At 39.6% G+C, this 26,071-nt stretch overlaps 1 protein-coding gene across 3 annotated transcripts in view; it reads left to right on the forward strand.

Annotated features, from left to right (window-relative positions):
- The first annotated feature begins 1,129 nt into the window (after window positions 1–1,129).
- The window catches only part of cacnb4a (calcium channel, voltage-dependent, beta 4a subunit), a 37,244-nt gene continuing 12,302 nt past the window's right edge, over window positions 1,130–26,071 (forward strand). The window contains exons 1-2 of one of the 3 annotated variants that reach the window (XM_038721097.1): window positions 1,130–1,412; window positions 3,442–3,525. In XM_038721097.1, the coding sequence (XP_038577025.1) occupies window positions 1,350–1,412; window positions 3,442–3,525 (147 nt within the window). In that variant the 5' untranslated portion in view covers window positions 1,130–1,349. Of the gene's footprint in view, window positions 1,413–3,441; window positions 3,526–10,229; window positions 10,627–26,071 lie in introns of those variants that run through there. The other 2 variants (XM_038721095.1, XM_038721098.1) reach the window with 2 other exon arrangements.

The raw sequence follows: 26,071 nt of genomic DNA on the forward strand, positions 1-26,071 counted from the left end.
GAACTTGGCCTTTTTATGGTTTCTTCTCTTTACTTTTCAAAAAGATGCACTGGGGACTTTTAAATGCCAGTGTTACTCTGGTGGTGAAGTGCAGGTAAAAACTGTTCAATTTAATGTTTGAGACAGACACCATGGGCTGTTCTCCAGGATGCCATCAGGACATGTACACAGTGTAAAGGCTTTCTGTGTGGGATTTTTTGAAAACAGGGCGGCTGGTAGCACTGTCTGGTGAGGAAGACAAGAGATTTTATCATCTGTTGTTTATCCTAGTTAATTTGCTCAGATAAAACTGGGCTGAAGAATGCAGCGCTAAATCAGTATAAAGTGTTGGGCTACAAATACTATTCTTTCTCTCTCTCTCTCTCTCGGGTTTACTTGGGATTTTGTTTTTTTATCTAGCCTCCACTATTTTTTATACCTTGAAGAGAATGAATTTGCATAAACTATGCCAGGTAATGCTGATAGTTTAAGCTGCCTTCAAATGCTCCCCATAAAATTTCAGAAATGTAAATAAAGATTTAAATCATTTTAATCATAAATTCAAAAGCAAGTATAGCTACTGTAATTAAGTATCTTTTTTGGAGTTTGTTTTATTTTAGGCCTAACAACGTTTAATTTGATTTGTTCATACTTTCTCCAGGGCAACTTGTTTGGTTTGTACCAGTACAGGAGAGCTACATAAAAAAATATATATATATATTTAAAAATAAATAACACAAACACTTTTATAGGCCCATCTTATTTTGTTCTCTGCCTAGATGCCACATCTTTGATTTCATGCAGGGTTAGGCTACTAATGTTAGCTTAACCAAATTCATCTTTGGTGTATGCAAATGTTTTATTGGGTTAGAATAATTGGATTGAGTTCACAACTTATATAAATCTGATTTGCCTCCATAAATAATTTAGCCTGCACAAAAAAAAGTCATAAAGATGGGATGTGGAATATGGAGCAATGAAGATGGACATTGTAAAAGAAAATGAGAAAATAGACAAAAGAAAAATGAGAACAAAATTGTGTTTGTCCTATTAGTATCTCAAGTTGAAATGCTATTTAGAATTTCTGCGTCGTCGTTGAACGCAGCACTACAGAAGCTCTGTGTGCTGGGATTGGAGGGGAGGGTCAGTATCTGGTCGCACTTATACATGGGCTACATCCGTGTAGAGTGGGACACAACCTCAGAGTCGAGCGGCCGTAGTACAGTACAAGTGTTTTCTCTTAGGTGTTGTGAAGCAGAACCGGAGCAAAACTGGATCCGGCGGTCCACTGTCCGCCACCGGAGCAGCAGCAGTTCCAGTGGAGCGGCACGGAGCGGCAGCCTCCGCCCTGGACCGACGAACTGGCTGAGATGTCCCGGCACATCTACACCCGACACGGGATAGGAGACGGGCTGCAGAAGCCCGCGTTTCAGGTAAGAACAATCGCGTGAAATCATGGAGCCTCTTCTTCTCTTGTTTTGTCATATCTTACAATTATTTCAATGAATTATACGAACGGATACAAATATCCCACACAAATATTATTAATAATAACATTGATAGGAAAATAATATAGCCTATTGTTATAAGAGAACAATTTTTACACTCCTAATAACAACAACATTGGAAATAGATTTTTCTGCAGACAAACTAAGTGTAGTAGCCTACTGCTCTCTGTTAACTGAAGCTACATTTTTCATCGTTCCTGATGAGCCCCTGAGGTGCCATTAATCAAACAGTGGCACAGGTGCTGCAGTATGATGAAAATTAAAAAAGAAATGAAATTGGGTTTTTAATTATTAAGCATTTTCTGATGAAACTCCACTCATGATGCAGGAGGTGGTCCAACTTCAAGTCACTTTCCCACAGAAGAAATAGATTTCTAGCACTGTGCACAGAGTTTATACTGAACAGGGCCGTAATGTGTATCTCTACTGCATCAGTACCATAAATACATTCAGACAAATCTGATGGATTAAATAAGCACTATGGACAGATCAAGATATGTTATCTCATTGGTGCAATGACTGATCATATAAAGATCTGGTATAGCTAAAAATCAGACCTGCTTATTGATATGCAGTATTGTCCACAAAGACCTAATATAACATGAAACATTAATGGGGTTGTTAACCACAGAATAAAAGGTATGGCGAAATCTCTGATGGTCTACATGCTTGTATCATCTCACAGAAGATGCAGTAAGGCTTTTCTTTATTGATAAAACTCAAAATTTTTGCAGATTAACTGAACTTTTGATTGACTTATTGATTAAATGACAAAACTCTGCATGTATTCCTAATAGATTGTTGAGTAATTTGCCAATCCCAAAGGGAAAATGCAGCTTCACAGCAGCAACATCACATCAATCATGAAACAAATGAGATAGATAAATATATACTGGATATACTGCACAATGACAGTACTATATGGTAAAACACCGTATTGTGCTTGGCTGCATATATTAAATGAAGTCAGTTGCACAGTGAATATACACTATAGTGTACATGCAGTTTGTTATAATAGAGGAAAATGAGCTAACAAAAGCTACTGAGATAAATGCATTGTACAGACAGATGGTATGTGGAGGGTCTGAAAATTGCAAGAGAACGCGGGCAGCATTTGAAGGACTAACTAACAAATGATAATTGAATGCTGATGATTGTAGAGCTGTAACAGTTAGCTAATGAATAGATTATTTGTTTACTAGAAAATGAATTACTGTACTAATTAACTACTGTATTTTAATAATCACTTAAGCCACAATAAATGCTGAACATTACCTTGTCCTAGCTTCTCAAATGTATTTGCTGCTTTTGTCTAATATGAAAGTAAAATCATAGAAAGTTTGAACATACAGCTCCATGGCAACTGAGCACGTTCAGTCTGCTTAAGAGAACGGCCCGTGTGACGCAGTCGAAAGCTCCAGAAAAAGCAAGTATGTGGACTTTGAGTTGGGAGTGTTTTGTCAACTGAATATCTTTGGGATTTGGACTGTTGGTCAGACAAAACAAACAATATGAGAACGTCGTCTTGGCCATTTTTCACACTCTCTTGTATCTGTGGAGGAAGTGTTACCTCACTTGCTCCTCAAGCACTTAAACAAATTGGCTAGAAATGAAAGTGGGTCACACAATGTGAATCTGTGCAGCTTAGCAATGCTCATGTAAAACAAATGTATGATGGTTTTTGGTATGGCAGTGATTAATAAAGCAGTAAAAGACGGACTTCATATAATCAGGCCATCACAGAGGACAAGTGGCAGCTGGAAAGAGCCAGACCCCCGTAAAACCCCAGGGGATAAGACGCTGTTTTTAATGGGGCTGCTGGAGGGAAGGTGTCCTTGAGTTAGTGTGGAAGAGAGTAAGGGATAAATATAGGGAAGATAACAATAACAGATTCACAAATACAGAAAATGAAAAAGAGAATTTTGTTTGTGCGTGTGTGCTTTGTCCTCACCAGGCTAACAGAGGGACTTACTCCAGACGCAGCCGACTGAAGAGGTCAGACGGCAGCACCACCTCCACCAGCTTCATCCTCAGACAGGTAGGATACTTTACTACGCCAGCAGGGCTCATTACCATAACTGGAATTTTTAACATAATGAGTACAGTATCTATAGCCTCCAATAAAGCTCTTCATTTAGTACCACTAAGCTTAGCTGGTCACTGCCTAAGTCACATTCTTATTTGTTTAGGAAATACATATGCAAGATTCTTCATCTGCATCTATTACATTTTAATGGTATGATAACCGTCTCAGAAAATATCCCAGTTTCACAGTATCACTGTGTTACACAATTATTATCAGTTACAGTGACTCTTAAAACAGAAGTTGTTTTTGGGGGTTGAACAAATGCTTTCTTGTAATTTCACAAAACATTATGTCCTGACAAAACTTGAAATGTTTTTTTTAAATGGAAGTATGTGTAAAAAGTCTCTCATTTGAAAATTAATACAAAAGGTGAGACTTTCCATCCTGATAAGCAAATGTACATGTCATGATAACCGTCAAGTTTCATACCATGGTAAACTGCTGCATCCCTATCTGCAATACAATGAAATATTGACCATTTTCAATCATGCTAAATATTGCTTGCTAACTTTACACATGTTACGATGTTAAATGTTACATGCCAAATAAATGTCAGCATGTTAACGTCCAATTGTTCAAACATGTATGGTAAATGTAATGTTAGCATTTAGCTTGAGCTGAAGTAGTAGCACCCATATATCAACACAACCTTTTCATGTATTTAAACATAAAATCTGGGTGAAACTACTTGAAAAAATTCTGTGACAGTCTGTGATGAGAACTTTCTGATGTGTGATATCAATCCCAGCACTTACAGTGAATGAAATCACATTTGGGGATTTGTTGTTTGAAGAAACTCCTGTTGAAATTCCTCTCCATCTTTTTTGAGAGACTTGAGAAAGTGAGTGGTCTGACACCAGTGCACCGCTGCTGGTTGCTGACCTCAATCCATCAAATTGTTCATTCCTCAACTTTCACTCACACAAGTTCAATTCTAACGTTAAGTTAAAAGTGAACAAAAGGATTATGACATCAGACGATTTGTTGCCAAGACTAGAGCCTTTGGCCTCTGCAGTAGTTTAGGGAATCAATTACCTTCATTTGTGTGAGCCTGGGAATTCAGCCTGCTCAGCTGCTCATGAGGCGTCCATCAGCCATGTATAATTCATCAGGACGGGGTTAGACAGGGCTGTTTGAATGCAGTCGCTGCTGCCTCCTTTATATGTGCCACTGTAAAACAAATTCAAATGGGTTTCCGGTATTAAGTCTGTTCTGTAATTCATAATACAGAAGATACTCACCCTAGACTTTGACATTTTCTTTGCATTGCAACTAAACTGGTTCAGCATAGACAGTTTAACAACAGAGCATAACACCAGATGAGTATTTTGATAACTAACGTGCCAGTTGATGCACTGTATGTTAAACCTGTTGATATCTCCCATAATCACTGAATGCCCACTGCATGAAGTTGGCATGGAGAAATTATGTGGCTCACAGGAAGGAGGAAAAACAAGCTAAACCGAAACAAATATGAGAAAAGTAAAAAGAAAGAATCAAAGAACGGATAAAAAGGAGAAGAAACAGAATAATTAAGTAAGACAGAAGGACAGAGAAATGTAAACATGAAATCTATTGCTCATTAAACGCTCCTTAACACCCCCGCTGTGATTTGTGTCATCACCGGTGTGATCGTCATCAGGTGAGAAGAGGAGCAGTGGGCTCTCTTTGATTCCCTCGTGTATCCATAGTAACAGCTGCCCTTCAACAACAGGGGTCAAGCCCAGAAGAGGTTGATTCGCAGGAAACAGTACCTCCCCCTCCTTTTCACCAGAAAGTACGATTTCTTTTTACAGTAAATGCTCAGATGAAAAAAGAGAAAGCTAAGAAGAATGCAGCCTTTAAAAAAATTAAGTTATATCCGATTAATTTACCTTTTCCTCCTCTCCAGAGCATTTCAACATCTCAGTCCTTCAGACTTCAGAAGTCCTGTTGGAATCTCAATTCTTCATGCTTATCCCTGTTCAGTGCTTTGAAATCTTGTTTTTATGGCACATGACAAAAGCCTTGACAAAAGGGTTGATTATATCAATTTGTTTATTTTATTTTTGAATGGGGAATTGACTTTGAGAGCAAAATTAGGTAATGTGTTGCATTTCAAGTGCGTGTTAAATCCCCTGTCAACTTGATTTCATATCTCCAGTATTTCTCTGTTAATATTTAATATTCATGACTAACTGAACAAGAATTTAAAGTTAGAGTTTTAAATTAAAAGAGTCTAACACTCAAAAGCTCATTTAATATGATTCATCAGGAGTGTGTGGGTGTGGCTTGATCAGATTTGATTGACTGTGTTGGCAACATAAGCAAACAACCACACAACTGTCATCAGATCGTGATTCAAAGATTGCCAAGCTCACTTCACCCACCTCAAACCAGTGAGAAGAGCACAGGCAAAAGCACAAATACAGAAAATCTCTGTTTACTTTGGCAGACATGTAGGAGCCCAGCACTCAGAGAAATAAGCTAATATGTTGTCATGAGCTTTAAGTGTTTTTTTCTGTAGGGTCAATTCACTGCAGTGTGTTAGGGTTAAGGGAGGATGAGCCTGGTGAACTCTCTGTGGCATGTCCTCATACAGATTAGTCCATTTAAGGGGAAAGGAAATAAGAAAGAGAAAACGATTAAAAAGGGAGAAATGTTCAAACAGAAAATTCCTTTAAGTAATTGTTTTAAAATGTGAGCATGTTCCCCAAGTTCGGTTGATTTCACAGGAGAGGGACAGAATGTGTTCAAGGAGATACTGTTGATCGGTATGAGTCACCACATGATATGCTGGGCAGATCTGATACAGGGAGCTGCTGCTAGAAAGCTGATCCTCCCAGATGGTGTGCTGAACATCTACATGCACTGCCTGCATGGACAGATGTTTTCTCTGCATGGTCGGTGAGTGGGTGCCTGAACAATATCGTGCCCAACCTCTGAGCTCCGTGATAAGAGGATGCCAAAGCTCTGCAGATGTTTGCTCTCAGGAATAATCCAGAGCTGCAGCATTGGACTGGCACAGAGGACCTCTGCTCTGGTCCCATATTATTTGACATTTGTTTACTTAGATAGCTAATATGCAGTACTTTTGTATGCACATCATGGCTAGCTCACATATCCTGTGTCAGGGCATTGGTCGTGCATGTTCTCAGAAATGAACTCTACCTGTCTGCATGATGCAGTTAATCCCATGAATGGTGGGAGGCAGTATATCAGTAAGCCATGTGAAATAAGGTCAGCGCCAGACTAAAAAAAAATACTTTTTCTGCTGTGGTCTGAACATTAACAGTCCAGTAACCTCTTTGTGTGTCATGTTTACATTGTGAAAAAGCAGAAATTCTTAAAGTAGACATCCCAGTGTTGGCCAGGCATGATTTGGCCCTTATGTGCAACCACTATGTATAATGCTGCTTGCATCATGGTCACTTGTTTTGGCATATGCTTGGTAAAAAAAAGTATCACCAGCCTGTCTTGTGGAGTCTTAAAAATAGCATATATAATATATCATATATAATGAGAGTCCTAATTTCACATACATTTCTACCAGACAAGAGAGGGCGGTAACAGTTGGTTGAGGTACTGAGCAATGTGCCACTAAAAGAAGAGAAAAGAAAGACAGTATGTGCATGTAAACAATGTCGACTCAACTCAAAATTCCATGAAGTGTTATGAAAAGAAATCAATCTGTAACAAAGCAGAAGAACAGTCAGGAGGGGAAGCTAGGCCAGTTCTTATTGAGGTCAATCTCTGTTAACAACATGAAAAGAAAAGACAACAATTTCAGTAACTGACGGCACAGGTAAAGAAAACACTTTTTGTCCTGTTGTTGGACCAGAAAGAGACATAGATCTTCAAGCTAACCAAAAAGGAAAATTATTCCTGATCAGGATCACTTTTCCTGCCAATAATGTTGATATTTACAGTCATGTAAAATGGAAGGCTGCTACAACCATGGACATCCAGTTTTATGTGTGCAACAGTATTACACAGAGACATTGTATGATTTAGATGTAGCTTAGCCTGGTAAGGCAACTAGTTCAACAGAGTTGTATTGTTAAATACAGTCCCCCCATGTAGAAGTAAAAAAACCTGCAGGGAAAGAGATGCTGGAAGTGCTTTTTTTAGACATGGTACATTTTGTTTCCCCAACAAGGTTCACTGATCTAAGTTTGAAAATACATTTTTTGAAATTAGACTAGATTCAACTTTATTGTCATTCTGCAGAGTACGGGCACAGAGCTAATGAAATGCAGTATATAATAAGACTTCAATTTTTAAAGGTAGGATCTATAGAACATATTTTGTTAGAACTACAAATGTCCACACAGCATGTTGTTGTGAGAAACTGGTTGCAATGCAAACTGCAAATTGAATGTTGTACTTTAATGAACCAGCAGTTAAATGTTTTGATAGTCTTGTCAGCTGAGACGAGGAATTTACTTTTTAGTTGTAGCAGAAATGCAGCTGTGAACCCAAGACCTCATCAGCACCTCTTTTAAAAAGTCTGAATTGAAGTCCCAGCCCATATATATCAATATAAAGCCGGCAGATTTGAAAAAAGTGTCATTTAGGGATGGCAAAGCTTTTGAAGCCATAGCTTTCTCTTTAAATTAATTAATTAAATTTAATTTTTGAATCAAAATGCATAAAACAGAAACATCTCTTTAACCAAATTTTTCACCTTTCAGCCTAAAAAGTGATAGGGAAGGGGCTTCTTTGCACTCCTAATCCCTCTTATGTAGGTCACTTGTCTCAACTCAGCAGCCTTTATTTTGGGAATTATTGATGGGGCCTGGCCACTGCTCACACTGGCACAATCACGCATACAAACTTGGGCTGCAACTAATGATTATAAGTGGATTTTAATCGAGAAAATAAAAAACAATAGTGAAAAATGCTTGTTTTGTCTGACAAACAGTGCAAAACCAACAAATCGATTATCAAAATTGTTGTCAATTAATTTTCTTTTGGTTGACAAATTGATTGTTCGATGAATCAATTAATTGTTTCAGCTACTACTTATAGCACTGAACTCATGAGGACTTGTGTATATATATATATATTCGTCGCCTTGTGGCTTGTCCTAACCTTATGATAACCACTTCATGTCACACTAACCCTAACATTAAACCTAGTCATGATTCCAAACCTAACCCTAAAACCAAGTCTTAATCACAAAATCAGAGTTTAAACCTGTGGACACGTTTGTCCCCACAAAATGATGAATAAATAAAACAGTCAAACACATTTTTGTGCTCTGGTTTCCTGAGGTCCAAGCTGAACCTCTGTGCTCTCGAACGCCAATAGAGCTGAATATCTTTAGCTATGTGTCAAACTAAATGCTGAGTGTTGTGTTCTTTGTTAAGTTTGGCTTGTGGTCGATTGTGTTACATGTTGTACTGGTAACAAATTCAAACAGCATAACTATGTGGTTATTAAAGGTATATGAATTGAATTATCCTGCCAACCTGTCAGTATAGTCCCTCTCAGTCTTCAAAATTCAATTGAAGACCTACCTCCTCCGAGAGTATTTACTCATAACATGCTCTCGCTCTCTCTCTCTCCTTCCTTATTTAACTAACGCTCTCAAAAAAAACTATCTTTGCCTTACTTCATGCACCTACATTACTTTTGTCAGTTGGAACATGAAACTCAGTGTTGCAGCACTTATTGTTAAAGGCTTGTCCTTGATTTTTGTGGCTGACTTTCATAGGCCTGAGAGGTGTGAGAGCTGCTGAGGACCACAGACACAGGTCAGTCTCTGATGAAAAAGTAGCACTTAGGACCTCTTTGATGTGTCACAGCTGTTCCTCCACAAGAATATCCGATATATGATTATGAAGCCATTATGTGTTTTGAGAGGTGCTTGTTAAGAGGAAGAAAAAAGAAAGCTGTGGCAGGTTATGATGAAGATGCATCATCTGATAGGAGCAGGTGCATGTGCTGTAACACAGTTTGTCAGGAGAGGGCGCTGTAGCTCTACTTTGTCAAGGAAGCAGCTGAGTCGAAATCTCTTGCAGTTTCACATGGATTGAATAATAAAACAAAATAGATCTGCAATTGATGTAATTGATTATTTTTTTAAGTATTTCCCCTGCATAGCTAAAGTTATAGAAATAGTGTATGAACATGCAGGGAAATAATACATATTAGTATGATACTAATTTGAAATTTATATCTAGACAGCTATTACAGCATTTGATTTGAATTAGCTTTCCATTATGTTTGATTAAATGCCTTACCATAGTAGCCTTATGTCAAACTCTATTTCTCTTTTTGACTGATTTGATCATTTTCCCTGTAACAGACATTTATAAATTGATTTTATGGCCCCAGTGCGTTCACAAAGCTGTAAAGACATGATGAACACTTGTTGTAACAGAGAAGCGGCTCAGTAGCATCAGGTCAGGTCAGTATAATCAAACAGCTGTGACTCTGCCCGTGTAAATTATATATCAATCTTTGCAAATGGGTGTTCAGGATAAGAGATTACCTCAAACACATCCATGCGCAGATGACACACAGTTTGATGGTTAACATCGCTCTCTGGCTGCAGACCTCCCTCTCTGCCTCTTCCTTTTTCAGTATTGTATTCAGTATATTGACTGGAGCCTCCACCAGCCAATCGGCAGGCTACATCCCACCTCTGTCATCAACCAGTACTAGAGGAAGGGATTGGCTTGTGTGATCTGAGCTTGGAAGGCAGATGAAATGCCAGGTCGGCTCTGCCTCTGGGGACAACCAGGCTGCCTTATAATGGGAACCAACACTTGCTCGGCTCGGGGGCAATAACATCCAATTCTGCATCAGGAAAACACAGGGCTCCACCTTTTTTTTTTTTGTATCTGCTGCTCTGGCGTGGTCTAGTTGCTCTGTGATCTACCTTCATGTGGAGAAGGAGGCTGCTGGTGGGCTCTGTCACTCCCCTCTCCTCATCATCCATCCTCTCTGGAACAGGTTGATCCTTTATAGCTTCTGTCTTATTTTGCGCCGAAGAGCTGCTTTTTGGAATCTCACTCCTCCATGTACGATAACTTGTACCTACATGGATTTGAAGACTCGGAGGCGGTGAGTGGAGTGGCGTCTGACACTTGTAAACCATGCTTCTTTGTTGTCTCGGGGCGGGTTGATCCCTTCATAAACACCCACAGATTGCGCTGAGACTTGAGCGGGCTGAGCGCACACTCTTCTCGGGGGAGTTGGGAGAGGTTGGGGGAAGGGTGTGCAGAAGTGTGTGTGTTGGCATGTGTGTATTTGAGAGAGCGTGTCTCCCCTCAATCAACCAAGTGTACAGTTTTCTCACTGATAGTGCCAGCCAGATGACTGTTCTCTTCCTGTGTGGAACGAACAGTGTTTCTTCACCATCTCTCCATATGGATGCTGTAAATCTCTGTTTATGAGCATTGTGGGTATTTGTATCTGAGCATGTCTACTGTATGTGATCTTGTCTTCCTTTGTGGCTTGATTTGTATCTTTCCCACTTGTCGGTCTGTCTCTTCCTTCATCTCACCCATCACTACATCAGGAATACTGAAAAGACTGACAGCAATGATCACACACAATGGCCATCTGTATCATACTGATGTGCTGAAGCATCCAAATGTGACGTCTTTCACAAAAGCCGTGAATGCATGCATGATAAACGTCACATTCCCTTGTCATTAAGTATAAATTCTCATTTACCACACAGAGGTGAGATAGGCCTACCCACTGCCTTTGACACAGAGAGGCCAACATTATTGTTGACGGGCAGAGTGGGAATCCATGGATACAAATGTGTCAGAGCAGAGGAAAAATGCTTACAGGAAATAAATGTAGGAGCTGCTGCTGGGTAGAGGGGCAGAGGGAATCCCACTGAGCCAGAATCTGTCAACACCTTTCTGTAACTCCACCTGACATCCTGGCTGCCTTTTTAAGATTGAATGTGGAGGAGTTTTTCACACATTCTGTCCTATCCACAGTATTACCACGGTTTTATCTTCGGGGGAAAAAAAAAAAGCGTTTTTGTGTCTTGAAGAATTAGCCAATGTTCATCTCTCTAGTCTAGTTTTTATATATTGGTTTATCTTATCTAAGGAACTAAAAAGAACACTACATGGCCAGAAGTATGTGTACAGAAATACATTGCACCTGTATATGATTGTTCAACATCTCAGACCCAAAAAGACCGCTTTAACAGGGCCCATTGTTCTGGTTTCAGGATTTCCATCTTATTTTGGGACCTGGCTTCAGGAATCTGCTCCCATGCAGCCACAAGAACATTAGTGAGGTCCAACACTGATGTTAGGTGATAAGGCTGGCTCAATGTGGGAGCTGCAGTTATTCCCAAAAGGAGTAGTATGGGGTTGAGGCAATGGCACTGTACATGCCAATTAAAGTTCTTCTACATCAAACTGGGAAAAACATTTCTTTATTGACCTGGCTTTGTGCATGGGGGCCTTTTCATGTTAAAAGAGGAAAGCCCCAGAACAGGTAGACTGATAGACAGCGGTGTCCACATACTTTTGGACTGACAGAAGTTCTGCAGTGGGAGGAGTTGCTGGTTTGCTGTTTTTTTTTACCACTCCAAATTTCCATTTAAAATATTTGTATTTAATGATATCTATCATATTTATCAGAGGATTGTGTGGTTTAGGTTTGTGTCATGCCCAACTGTTTAATCTTTGTACTTTTTTTTGGCCACTTAGGAGCGGTGGAACTTGTGAACACAACATTGACATATCCTCACTTTTAAGTTGATATGGTGAACTTGTTGGCAAACATTTGCTTTTTACACATTCAGCAATTATAAAAAAATTTTCTCTATCATGTGGATCCATGTTTCTGTCCACCTGGCGAATTTATGCCAAATATTCATATTCGTATCATATTCTCTTTTGTTTTTGGTCTCTACCAACTCCTGGGGAAAATATCTGGCTCTTTAGCTGTTAAATTCCCCACTGTGTCCAATAACTAGTTATAATAAGATAGTAATAACTAGCTTACTGTGTCTGTGTGCTGTTTGGTGCTGAGCAGGTATTTTGCAATTGTTTTTTAGAGCTGTGCCCCTGAAAATAGCTGCCTGCTGCAGCCAAAAATGATCCTATGAGAGCGGTGAGAGTGGACCAAAACTGTGAAGTACGGGCTGGAAAGCTAAATAATGAGCTGAAACTCGCTATAAAGCTCCATAAAGCTCCTTAAAGCTGACCACATGCATATCCACATATCTGGTTCCCCAAAATAACCTCCTCAGAATGTGTTACTCTGTATGTCCTTGATAGTACAGCACAATCTAGAAATACCATCTGTTTCCTGTTGTTTGTTATCATATTGTCCCATTATTATGGGTCTGAATAACTGATGAGGCTGGAGACTATTTGCTTCCACCTCAAACTGTTCAGGAAATGGCTTCTCTGTAAAATCCTACTATCTAACAGAGACTGTCTCATCCAGCCTATTAAGAGACTGTGTAACTGGAACCATTCAGTACTACTAATTTAAATACAGGTTACATGTAATCTTTTGGATTGACTTTTTCCAATTTCAATCAAACAAAGACTCCAGTCACATTTCTGTCGACACACCAGGTGTGTGGGTCTTCTTTGATCCTCTGTCACGGCTTCCATTGAATCCAGACATGTTCATAAACAATCATTGCTGCTGTATTCCACTCTGTACTATGTTTAGGACGGTACTGGCAGCACTACAGAAGACACTTTTGAGGCTCTTACTCTCCTTGTGGTTCGCTATCAGCATTTGTCATTAGCTTGTGGGTGTCTAGATTTTTCGGAAGTGAGACTTTGTCCAGGGACTTTTAAAGAAACAGACAGGGAAACAAATAGATTAGTTGCATTTTCAACCTGTAATGACCTCCAGGCTCTCTTGTGTGTCTCATTTCCAGCTGATTTCTCTTGAATGTGTTATAAGCTGCTCAGGGACATTTTTCTGGGAAAATTCTCCGCCATAGTTATTCAAGGAAGGTTAAAAACAAGGGCAACTGGACTTGGTTGAAGATACTTGAAGACGTTTTGCCTCTCATCCAAGAAGCTTCTTCAGATCTAATTGACTAGGAGTCCCAGCTATTTAACCTCTGTGGGGGCGTTATCAAGGTGATGGATACCACTTATTTGTTAGTGCTCCTGGCTGTTAACGATACGATAGTCATTATAGTCATTGGATTCACCTGAGGCTAAGTCTGAATGAGCATCGTTGGCAGTGTCACATTAGGAAGTGTGATTTTTTGTTCAGTCTCCTGGGAAGGGACGAAAGGACAGCATTGTAAGTGGGGGATAAGTGGTGTCACAGAGCTCCTCCCAGGTTGAGAGATGGTTTCTCTGCTCTGGTGTCAATGGCTTATTTCACTCCTCTTTCAAACCATATGTGCTCCCTGTCCAGATTATGAACATTGTTGTCCTCAAAAGAGTATCCTTTAAATGTACTCTGCTGAGTCTTGACCTGAGGAGTTGGCCCTTCTGTCTTGAGCCATGTGTTTGTGTAGTAGCTGTTTAGTTTCCCCAATTGACATGTACATGTGCACGCCTCACTGCATTGAACAGCTTACACTAGATTGCTTTTTTGTGTGTTTGGGTGTGCAGTCTTTCGGGTTTCGAGTTTTTGGGATAACCCAGACAAGTATGGAATCACACTGTTAGTGCATTTTCTCTTGGTGTTCTTCTTTGATCTTGTGGCTGTTTTTACAAAGGTCCAGATTTGATATCCACAAGCTTTAAGTGCATCCTTCAGGTGTTTGTGTTCCTTATCTTGGGCTTGGGCGCTTGTTGGTATGTTATCAGCTCAGTGGTGCAAGGGTCCTGATAACTCCTAGCTTGTGGTCCAGTGGGTGGTGAGAGTCAAATGGTAAGTATTGGTCTGTGTGTGTGGGTTTTCTGTATACTGCAGTGTGGAGGTTCCTGTCCTCTACAATGTGTATAGCACAGTCCAAGAAGGCCAAACTGCTGTGCCTGACATCGTCTCGTGTGAACTTGATGTTACTGTCCACTGAGTTGATGTGTTCTGTGACGGCCAATGTTATTGCTGAGTATTTTTATTTTAATCATTGCATTGAAGAGATCCTTCCCCTCTTACAGGACTGAAGTAACCCACTTACCACAATTTTACACATATACAGGAATGTATGACTCACTTTTAGAAAAGCAGAGCCTAGTAAACCAGCTGCAGTGGCCGATTATTAATATTGCAAGGATGATTAAAAGTTATTTCAGTCTGAAGACAAAATTGTGTACACCAACTAGAGCCCTTTAAACATTATGAATAAAGTACTGTAAGTAAACCTCAGTCCCTTATGTGGGCTCAGTAATTTTAAAGCCAGTCTACAAGTATGTTTCTTCTCCAACCTTGTTGGTGGTGGACATAATGAAGAGAATGCTTTTAGCCTTTTAGCTTGGGTCTGATAGGCGTGGGGGTCAGGGCAGGAAGAAGGATGGAGATGGGAGAACAGAACAAGCTTTGGCGTCTGCACAGATAAGACTTGAGTGTGGCACGATGGACTCCAGACTGTGCACTTGCCAGAGATAGATAATAACTTCACCAACAACTCATTGTCAGTGTGTGTGTGGGCTGGTTTTACTATATTCATGAGGTCCAAAAACCAGGATACCACAATACCTGTGGGTTTCGACAGCTTTGTGGAAACAAAAACTTGGTTAAAACGTGGTTTTACGGTTAGGTCAAAGTTATGGTTGAGGTTAGGGTAAGGGGAATGCATTATGTCAATAGCATTCCCACAAAGATAGTGACACAAGACAGTGTGTGTATGTTTGTGTGGTTAGAGACAGGAGACAGAAAGAAAAGAGGGGAAGAGGTTGGTTGGTGGGTTGGAGTTGTTGCGTGTGTCTGTGTACATGATAGTAACTTTGGGAATGCTTCAAATTCCCTCATGCTCTGAATACCTTCCACACCTGTCATGACAATTTGGTTGAACATACACAATTTGCTTAAGAGTTATGGCAGTTAATGTCAAATAGGCCACACCTAGAAAAATTTCTGACTCATTCAAATACTTTTACTAAATTTGGTAAAATTTATGAAAATGCACAGTGTGTTGAAAAGGTGTTTTTCAAAAATATTTAATACTACTAATAATATTTAATAATACTTTAACAATCCTTTTAGATATTAACAAGCATTGCCTCAACGGAAATATATATATTGAAGCAAGGAGCTAAAAAAAAGCAGATTTTTCCCTCTATGACCCACAGTTTGGGAGTTGTGCACTCAAAATGCAATTTACTTTATAAATGCCAATGGTTAATGGCACCAAAACCTAGTGAGCTCTTTTTTGTCCAATTGTCTAACCTTCTACTAAATTTCACTCAAATCTGTTTGGTCGTTTTTGAGATCAGTGCTGAAATGATTATAGCTAAAATTAGTTAATAAAAAGAACATCTTTGGGCTTTTAACTGGTGGTCATTGAAGATGTCGTCTTGGGATCTGGAGACTAGGGATCAGCATTATTTGCTAATTTTCAGATTTTATAAACAAATCTAAAACAATAATGGAAAACTTTCTGATGAAAATAATCATTAGTAGCAAAAAAATTTATCTTCTGTTTCCATTCATTTTTTCGAATAGTGAAATGTAAAACAGGTGCTCGGTCTGTAGTGGCCAGCGGTGTGGGACTTTTATTTTCCTTTCCCTCCAGTCCTCCAGTTATAGATTTAATTTGTAATGAGGCAGTAAATAACAGTTATTTGTATCAAGGAATGACTCCCATGGCTCTGAATGGATCATTAGCAGAGGCGCCTGGAAGCCCTGGACAAAGGCATTAATCCTTTCCGTCCAGCCTGGCAGGTTGATTTCAAAGACTTACTGCAGTACAAATCCTCTTTTGCACATTTTGCCATTTATTTTCATTAAATTATAGATATGCAATTGTATTATTTTTTCACTGAATTCATGTAATAGGCTTTATTTGTCTTAACAATATTTTTATTTTTTACATTGGATGTTGCTATTTGGGTACAAACAGATCATATACTTTCTTTCCCTGCATTTGATTGGCAGGTTGAAAGGCAAACTCCACAATAATAAACTAACTGTATGTCACTGCCATCTGTCAAGCATGTCATTTACTCACTATTGGCGGGCATACAGGGCACATCCACACAGTAAGAATACTATTTACCAAGTCATAAGGGTCACAGTGGAAATAAGCCTATGGGCTTTATTGTGTAATTTATTCCTTGACAGTTTATAAGTGTATTTGAAAACTGTCTTCAAGTGAAGCAGTATTATGTGCATTTTAAGATTGTCAAATAAAATCTGTCTATGATAATACAGAGTTTACCATGAACATACCACACCTCTGTCTCCCTCATTGTGTCATGGAAACAGCTGATTGCAATAAAGAATGCAATCACGCAAAACAGCTGTTCTGCTATGAAAGCGGATGAGTTGGTTGTATAAAAAGAAGATGCTATTGCTCGAGAAGAAATTGATGAACAGGGCAGAATTCAAAGCAATAAATCATGGCTTAGTCCTAATGTCAAGCAGTCCTTTGTAAGCATGTTTCCTGCTCCCATGAGCTTTACCCCATTGTCTGTGTGCATGTGTACCTGCACATGCACTGTGTGCAGTTTTTACGGCTGCTTCCACATGTTTTAAAATTATAATTTTTTTACTTTCATTTATCACAGTTATTTATCAGGTTTCTGATAAAGGATAGATAGTTCATAGTGTTGGTGTAAGAGTTTTTCTTTTGTTCTTGTAAAGATTAATAACATTCATAACATAAATGTATTTCTGTAATCTATGTTACTGCCTGGCTCAAGGCTGGCAACAAAAAGGGAGGCCTCACACAGATAATAGGAACAAAAGTGGTTTATTTAACTCAAACTAACAAACAACTTAACTAAGTTGATGGCGTGGGTAGATATGAGGAACATCAGTCATGTCAGAAGTGTGTGGATGAGTGAGAATGAAGTGTAATGCATGTTGGTGGGTGCAGCAAATTAAACAAAGGAACAAAGGCTGGGGTTGAAGCAGCAGGCCAGCAGAGAGAGTGATTTCTAGAAAGGCAGCCCTTTTATGCCCTCTAGGAAGCCCAACCCAGATGGGCAGGTAGACGCACTGGACCCTCCCAGCTCTACCTACAAGCTACACCCAGAATCTGCAAAACAGAAGACATACAGGCAGGCAGACTGGGGAAGTCGTCACATCTAGAGCCTCAACAAGTGATTGATGTCTTCTCTGATGAATCATTTTTTGAATCAATTAAACACAATTTCCTGGAGCACAAATTCACATCTTCAAATGCCTTATTTTGTCCAAAACTCTATACATTCAATTTATAATGGAATGAAACAAAACAGGGGAACGTAAATTTTTAATAAGGTGCCTGTCCCTTTTACTGGCCTCGTGTGGCTACATGTTTTGACAAATAAACACAGTTCTCAATTAGAAGCCTGCTCTGGTTTTTATAGAAGTTTTTTGGATGTATAAAACCTCTTGAAGCCCAACGGGTCCCCTGCTTGAGCTACTTCTAAGCTGCTTAGATTGGGCAAACCAATATAAATGTTTAAACTTTTATCAATATGGACATGCTACACATCGTTAGATCAGTTAGATTATCCACAATTTAGTCGTTTAGTTAATTTTACAGAAGCAATGAGCACCAAAGTATTATTCATTCAAATTTACTGGCATGGTAAAGGAATTAAAGGCCTGTCCCAAATACAGGCAGGGTGAGTTCAGGGATTTAAGCAAATTAAAGCTATTTATTGTTAAGTTTTATGGTAATAGATTATAAAACTTGTTATACTAATTATTTGATTGATTAGTTATTTGATGCAATCCTTTAATCATACAATCCTGTTGTCATCATCTTCATCACTCTTGTGCAAAGATATATTTTTGATTGTCTTTGAAATTTGCTTTATTAATTAATATTTATGTGAGCAATGTTTATAACCACAGTAGTGTTGTAGTCAAGCCCGCCCAAACCGAGACCAAGTCAAGACCAAGACCAGAGTTTATTGAGACCAAGACAAGACCAAGACTTTTAGGGGCTGAGAGCAGTCGAGACCAAGACCGAGGGAGGGCAAGACCAAGTCAAGATCAAGACCAGTTCCCTGCATTGCATGGCACGCAATAAAATGTGGAACGAGATCATAGGTAGTTCTCAAAGTAATCTGAAAGATCCACTTTCCCATTAAAACACCCACATACAAACACTAAGAGCTGAAATCAACGTAAGCATCGCGGGGAGGGGTGACAGTCGTTAACGGTAACAACACGTTTTAGGGTTATTGGTTGCATTTGAAGCAATAAGATTTACATCCAATCAAAGTCAGGATGTTAACAAATCAGAAAATGCAAAAGCAATTTATTGATATTCCCAAAGTTATGGTCTTGACTGGTCTTGAAATAAATCCAGAGTCCTCAATGTCCGAGACCGAGACAAGACCTAGTACAAAGGGGGTCGAGTCCGAGACGAGACCAAGACCATCAAAAAGTGGTCTTAAGACTCGAGTACTACAACACTAGACCACAGTTCTATTGGCTATTTAAAGACTCACTCGCTTGCTTGCAAAATCTGACATTTCTCTGTTTCTAACACGGCATATCTGTCCGTACTGTACATCCCTGCCCTGTGTGAACGGATGCTGTTAACGGGTTGTGTTGAACAGAGTGTGTAGCAGCATCCATGGGGGCAACAGACTGTGCCATCATCTGTTAGGTAAACATTTGTGCTGGGGCCCAGTTTTTCACCCTACTTGGCTGAGTCTGCTGGACTCCAAACGTCCACCAGCTGGCTATCCATCAAAACGGAAAGCATATCCACCCAACCGGATGAACTGGAGATGTACTGGTGTAACAGCACAGAGCCTCTCCACATTTTAATGAGCAGTTCATAGATACAGATGATTTATTTGGGTTTGTGAATGACTTTAAAGATGATCTTCCTCTTACACAGATAGATCAGACATATAAATCTATACCAAGCATTCGGTGCTGACATTTGTTACTTGACACAAATCAGTCAGTATTTTTAAAGGATTAAGGTTTGATCAACCATAGTTATTTTAAAGGTAAATATTACTGTTGCAAAATTCTCAAAAAGCATAAAAAAGAAAGAACTCTACCTGATTGCAAGATGTTTTAAAAGTTGTCATAAAGAAATAAACATTTAAGACAAAACTAGACTAGCATGTGGATCCAACAATATTATGAGAATTAAGTATGGGCTTACATTTAAGGTCTTTTAGTCAATAAAGTACTTCATGCATTGAGAATTCTTCGAGTCTTTGGCTGATGGAAATGCTTTTTAAACACTGAATAAACAACAAAATCATACATTCTGAAGACTGAGGCTGTTTTTCTTTGCTCCTGAAGAGCTGAGACTTGGTCACAGTAACAGTTGAAACAAAAAAATTGAGACTAACAATTTGAAAGCAGGGATCAACTCCACACTTACTGCTGTCTATCTCATGGCTACAGGCTTCACTAATGTGGCTTGACGGTCCAGATTCAAGCACGCGAGTGTAGTCCAAGATGGAATGCCTCCATGAGCTTCACGCTTCGACATTCGAGTGGTGACTTGCTGTATCCACCACGGCCACTTGGACAAAGAGACACACAGAGGTGTACTCTTATCAATCAAGGTCACGATTCTGTAAAATGCTGAATTTGATCATCACAATTAAATGGTTAGAATAGATTTTATAACATACATACATTTAGGTGTCTACCTGTTGGTAGCAAAATAGGCAGAGCTGCTGGTTTCTCTCTGGGATTCATATTTGATCTCTTCCCGCTGGCTTTTTAAATCAATAAACCAGAGCGTGTGTCAAACATAGTTGGACATTGTTTATACTGGGATTTTTGCTCATCCAGGGGTTGGACGTGTGACCAGTTTTGGAAAAAGGATTCTTACTGTAGCCAACTCTGGCCGCTTTTTGGTGGTATTTGCAGAGGGTTTTTGTCGGTAGAAGTGAGCCAAATTTCAGTTTTCTTAAAAATGCATTGTAAGTGTAACTAAGAAGAATAGTATGATCCTCTCTCTGGCTTGAGCCCTACTCGCAAATAATTCCAAATCCTATTTTTATCTTTTTTTTTGTAGAAGTTAAAGTCTACATCTGTTTTTAGCTGTGACAGTTTTGTCACAGTGCATTTAAGCTATTATTTAGGTTGTCAGCTGTTATGTCCCCTCTGGTTTTATTTCATGGTGCTAAACAGAGCCTTTATGGAGGTAAAGGCTGATAGAAAAAGAGTTGGAATATTAGATTGCTGTGTGACCAGTATGAGTGTTTACACAGAAAAGTATTTCTGGAACACACAGTAACATGATATTCAGTGTACTGCACTATTCAGGAGATGTGTCAGAGAAAATGCTGCACTGTCAACATGACAATTATATTGTGGTGGTTTTGTATTAGTAGGCTGTGGAATATAGTAAGTGTGTCAAACAAACTTGATCAAATGCAATATTTCCAGTAGAAAAGGCCCAGCTTGATGTTAAGATCTGGAAACAACACCGATAACAAGAGTAATGTCTGCACATTGTGTCAGGGTGGGTTTGCTGGGGCAATGGGGATTGGACCCAAATGAAACAGGCAGACGCAGTTCATTGATTAATTGCAAAAATTATCTTACATGTAGGTACAGGCAGGCAGGCAGGCAGGCAGATAGAAGTCCAGGTAATGGAAATGCAAAAACCCAGCAACCAACTAGGAACATGGCAGACAGGAAGACCTCACAATGAACAAGGGAAGTATACTGAACATTCCGAGGGTATTTGGTAAACAGCTTGAAGATGGCAGGTCTGGGGAGTTAGAAACTTTAGGGAAAGGAATTGCTTTAAGTTCATAGCGTGGCGAAGTTAAACAAAGGGTTACCAGGGAAAGCCTACATTTAATAAAAAGGTAAACAAATATGAAAGGAGTACTACAAGAAAAAAGAAGTTTACATGTAAGTGTATGTTGCTGCTAAAAACAAGTAATTTGATTATTTGAAAATCTGTCAGACAGGAGCCTGGAATACGTTCAGATCAGGCAGTTCTTTAGTGCCTCGTGTAAAATAAAAAGACTCAATTGTTTTGGTGTAGGTTACGTGATATGTGCCAAGTGCGGTGCTGTCCCATTTTACCATTATACCCTTATAGCCTCTCACACTTAGGCACTTACCAGGTACGTCTGTGATTCTTGAGGGCTTTAGGATGAAGATTGGGATTAAACTGTGTGCTATGTATTGATTTATTTGTTCATTTATGTTCAATCTTTTGAAGGTGAATACTGATTGCAGGAAGAACCGCTTTGATTGTATGACATCGAAGTGAAAGTCATTATTCAATAACTCAGTCATGTGCTATTTCATGGTCATTGCACTATAATGTATACAGCATTACATCATGCAGCATGGTCCACATCATAGTTTTTACATGTTTTGTAATACTTTGGCACTTATTGCTGCATGCAGTAGTAGCCTGCTCAAGCCAATAGGTAAAGGTTTCATTGTGGACTAACTGGCAGAACTAACTGGAAGAACACAGTGTTAACTGTATTCCTATAGTGCTTTTATAGTGCTTTTTTATAGGTATAAATAGAATCCAGGAGAAACTGACAGACAATGGCAGGTTTGGACTAAAGGACAGATAAAGACAGACAGACTGGCAAACAAAGAAGGTTATAAATGAGTGTAGACAGGTGTGTTACAAACACTGTGGGGCCAATGAATCATAAAAGATATTGATGTCATTGTTGGCAACTGTAGTAGCAGCGGCCATGCTCAGTCTCATCTTTCAGTCCTTCGTCTCATTTAATTGCTGATAACTGGTACCTGACCCTGGTGAGTATGACAGACTGCAAACAACTGTACACAGTGCATTCCCTGTACCTGCACTAGAAAGCAATGATGAGCAGTAATTAGCTTTTGGATCTCAGATAGTATGTGCACCGAGCTAGTTGTCCCTTGCTCATGGGGCAGGCGTCCAGTGTTTCTGCTAATGTAGTGATTACTCAGCTGTAGTGTAGTGCGAAGTACAGATTTTGTGTTATTTAGTGGCAAAATCTCCACTGTAACAGCTAACTAGACTGGACAGAGTGAAAAACACTGCTGTGATGTGTATTCATTTCAGCACATATATAGTAACATTCTGATATATATGTTTTCAGTCTTTGTTCACACTCTAAAACACATGTTTAGCATGAGACAAGTAAGAAGGAAGAAATAAAAATAAACAAATAAAAGGAAAAAGGTTAAACCACTAGTTTGATTTAGCATTCAGCCAGTGTGAGTCGTATTGCAGAGCCACCAATAAGGTCAGCTTGTGCGTAACGAATGCTACAACTGATTCTTATAAAGGTCTATTCCCACTATAATAAAAAATGACAAATCTTATTGTGACTGTTAGTTTACAACAAACATTATGTAAACATGACAACCATGTCTGTTTCTGAGCTCAAAGGGAACAGTGCTGCACCAACACAACTGTCACAAATACATGCAGCCACTCCACTGTGTGTAAGACACTGGTGTTATTACATGGTGCAGTTTTAACATTAAAATTGGACCTCAAGCCAGATCTCCCACATGGGAACCAACAGTTACAGTACCAGTCAGCCAAAGGTGAAGTCCTCAGATGCCAAGATGTCCTAGTTACACTTACATTATATGTGTAGATAATGTGAACATACTACAACTCAGCACTGTTTGATAATGGTAGTGTTGAAGTACACACTGTAGATTTAGCCACCTTTGATGATTGATGGATTTATAGTACAAGTCCTTTAGCCAGGGTTCAAGTCACAGGGCCCAACTCAAGTGTGTGCTTTTCATTTCACGCTCAGGAGCAGGTAACATTATCCTGACGAATTCACCTTGGTGCTGTGCTTGCAGGATATTGGCAAAATCACTACCTAACTATTAAGTCTATTTATAGTTTTTTTAGTTTCTACCTTGTTAATTTCAATGTTTGTCTTTGCATGTCCATGTCCCATGTTGGATTGTCTGTTTTTCTTCTTTTCTTTTCTTAATACTTAATCAATAGAATGATATTCGTATTATAGCCCTGTAATTCATAGCATAAAAAGATGTGAGATATAAGATAAGAAAAGGATATATTGTAGTAATTCTGTACAGAGGTCAGTACCAAGGAGCCGTTTTTGTACATCTTTTAAGCATGGTGGTGGCCTTGGATTGAGATCTGCATTTGGATGTGGTGTGATTATCACTGCTGATGTCTTCATCAGGAGGTCTGAAATAGCACCTCCTCAACAGCTCCCACCCCTCACTGCCAGCTTGCTGCATGTGACGCTTGAGCTTGATGAGCACATTGGTGCTGTGATAAGTCTCTCTGCTCTCTATGCATCCACTGTTGCTTCTGTTTATGTTTGCACATTTTCTTCAGCAAGTCGGTCATAATCTTGCTGTCTCTTCAATTCTCCTTCTATCTGCCTTAAATAATTCAATTCAATTCAATTCAATTTTATTTATATAGTGGCAAATCACAACAACAGTTATCTCACAGCGCTTTTCATAAAAGAGCAGGTCTAGACCGTACTCTATGATGCTATTTACAGAAGCCCAACAGTTCCCACCAAGAGCAAGCACTAGGCGACAGAGGCAAGGAAAACTTCCTTTTAAGAGGCAGAAACCTCGAGCAGAACCATGGCTCAGGGTGGGCGGCCATCTGCCTCGACCGGTTGGGGTGAAGGAGAGAGAGGGAGAGAGGGGGGGGGGAGCAGGAGAGGAACAGAGAGAAAAAGAGAGGGATGTAAGGAGAGAGAGAGGGGAGGGAGGCAGCCTACACAATATACACACAGAGGTACAGACAGTAAATTTGCTATAGACTAAATGAAAAATGGTACAGATATTTATAGTAGTGTTAATGGTAACAGTCGTAATGTTAATGATTATAATAACAATAATAACAATAAGACTAGCAACAATAGTCGTTGCAGCAGAGGGTGTCGAGCAGGAACACGGGGGCAGCAGGTGACCCGCAGCCACAGATCCAGACTCCACAGCTCCAGAGCCAGAAAACCTGCAGGAAGTGATAGGAGGAGAGAGGAGAGGGACGAGAAAGCACAAGACTACCGGAAAGGGGAGAAGTTGTGTTAGTAACATGCAATAATGGGATGAGGTTGCATACAGAGGGAGAGAAAGTAGAGGAGAGAGGAGCTCAGTGCATCATAGGAAATCCCCCGGCAGTCTAGGCCTAAAGCAGCATAACTAAGGGATGGTTCAGGACTCACCTGAGCCAGCCCTAACTATAAGCTTTATCAAGGAGGAAAGTCTTAAGCCTACTCTTAAATGTGGAGATGGTGTCTGCCTCCTGAACCCAAACTGGAACCTGGTTCCACAGGAGAGGAGCTTGATAGCTGAACGCTCTGGCTCCTAGTCTACTTTTGGAGACTCTAGGAACCACAAGTAACCCTGCTTTCTGGGAGCGCAGTGCTCTGGTGGGGTAGAAAGGTACTATGAGCTCTTTAAGATAAGATGGTGCCTGACCATTAAGAGCTTTGTATGTGAGAGGAATGATTTTAAATTATATTCTGGATTTTACTGGAAGCCAATGCAAAGAAGCTAAGACAGGAGAAATGTGATCTCTTTTCCTGGTTCCTGTCAGAACACGTGCAGCATTCTGGATCAGCTGAAGAGTCTTAATGGACTTTTTCGAGCAGCCTGATAATAAAGAATTGCAGTAATCCAGCCTAGAAGTAACAAATGCATGGACTAGTTTTTCTGCATCATTTTTAGACAGGATGTTCCTGATTTTCGCAATATTACGTAGGTGAAAAAAGGCGGTCCTTGAAATTTGCTTAATGTGAGACTTAAACGACATGTCCTGATCAAAGATAACTCCAAGATTCCTCACAGTGGTGCTGGAGGCCAGAGCGATGCCATCAAGGGAAACTATATCTTTAGATAATGCGTCACGGAGGTGCTTAGGCCCCAGAACTATAACTTCAGTTTTATCTGAGTTTAACATTAGAAAATTACAGGTCATCCAGGTTTTAACATCCTGAAGGCACATTTGAAGTTTAGCTAACTGATGAGTTTCATCTGGCTTGATCGATAGATATAACTGAGTATCATCTGCATAACAATGAAAGCTTATGGAATATTTCCTGATAATATTGCCTAAAGGAAGCATATATAAAGTGAAGAGGATTGGTCCGAGGACAGATCCTTGAGGAACTCCATGACTAACTTTGGCATGCATGGAGGACTCATCGTTAACATGTACAAACTGAAATCAATCTGATAAATAGGACTTAAACCAGCTTAGAGCGGTTCCTTTAATGCCAATGAAATGTTCCAGTCTCTGCAATAGGATCTGATGGTCAATGGTATCAAGGGTGGACATTTTTTCTGGTCCTCTAACCCAGCAAACACTGACTTGTACCTCATAAGCACGAAGTTGGGAGAGTTAGAAAGGAGATGACTTCATTTATAGTGATAGTATGAGACTGATCTCCAGCCTAAGGCAGATTTGTGCGGGCGGTCAAGCGCCCATTGAGTTCCAGAGAAATACACATACATTCAACACATATATAACCAGTAAGTTTCAAAT

The sequence above is a fragment of the Micropterus salmoides genome, unplaced genomic scaffold, assembly GCF_014851395.1.
Source record: "Micropterus salmoides isolate LMB-PRFRI ecotype aquatic unplaced genomic scaffold, ASM1485139v1 Ms_hic_scaffold_15, whole genome shotgun sequence".
NCBI lineage: Eukaryota > Metazoa > Chordata > Actinopteri > Centrarchiformes > Centrarchidae > Micropterus > Micropterus salmoides.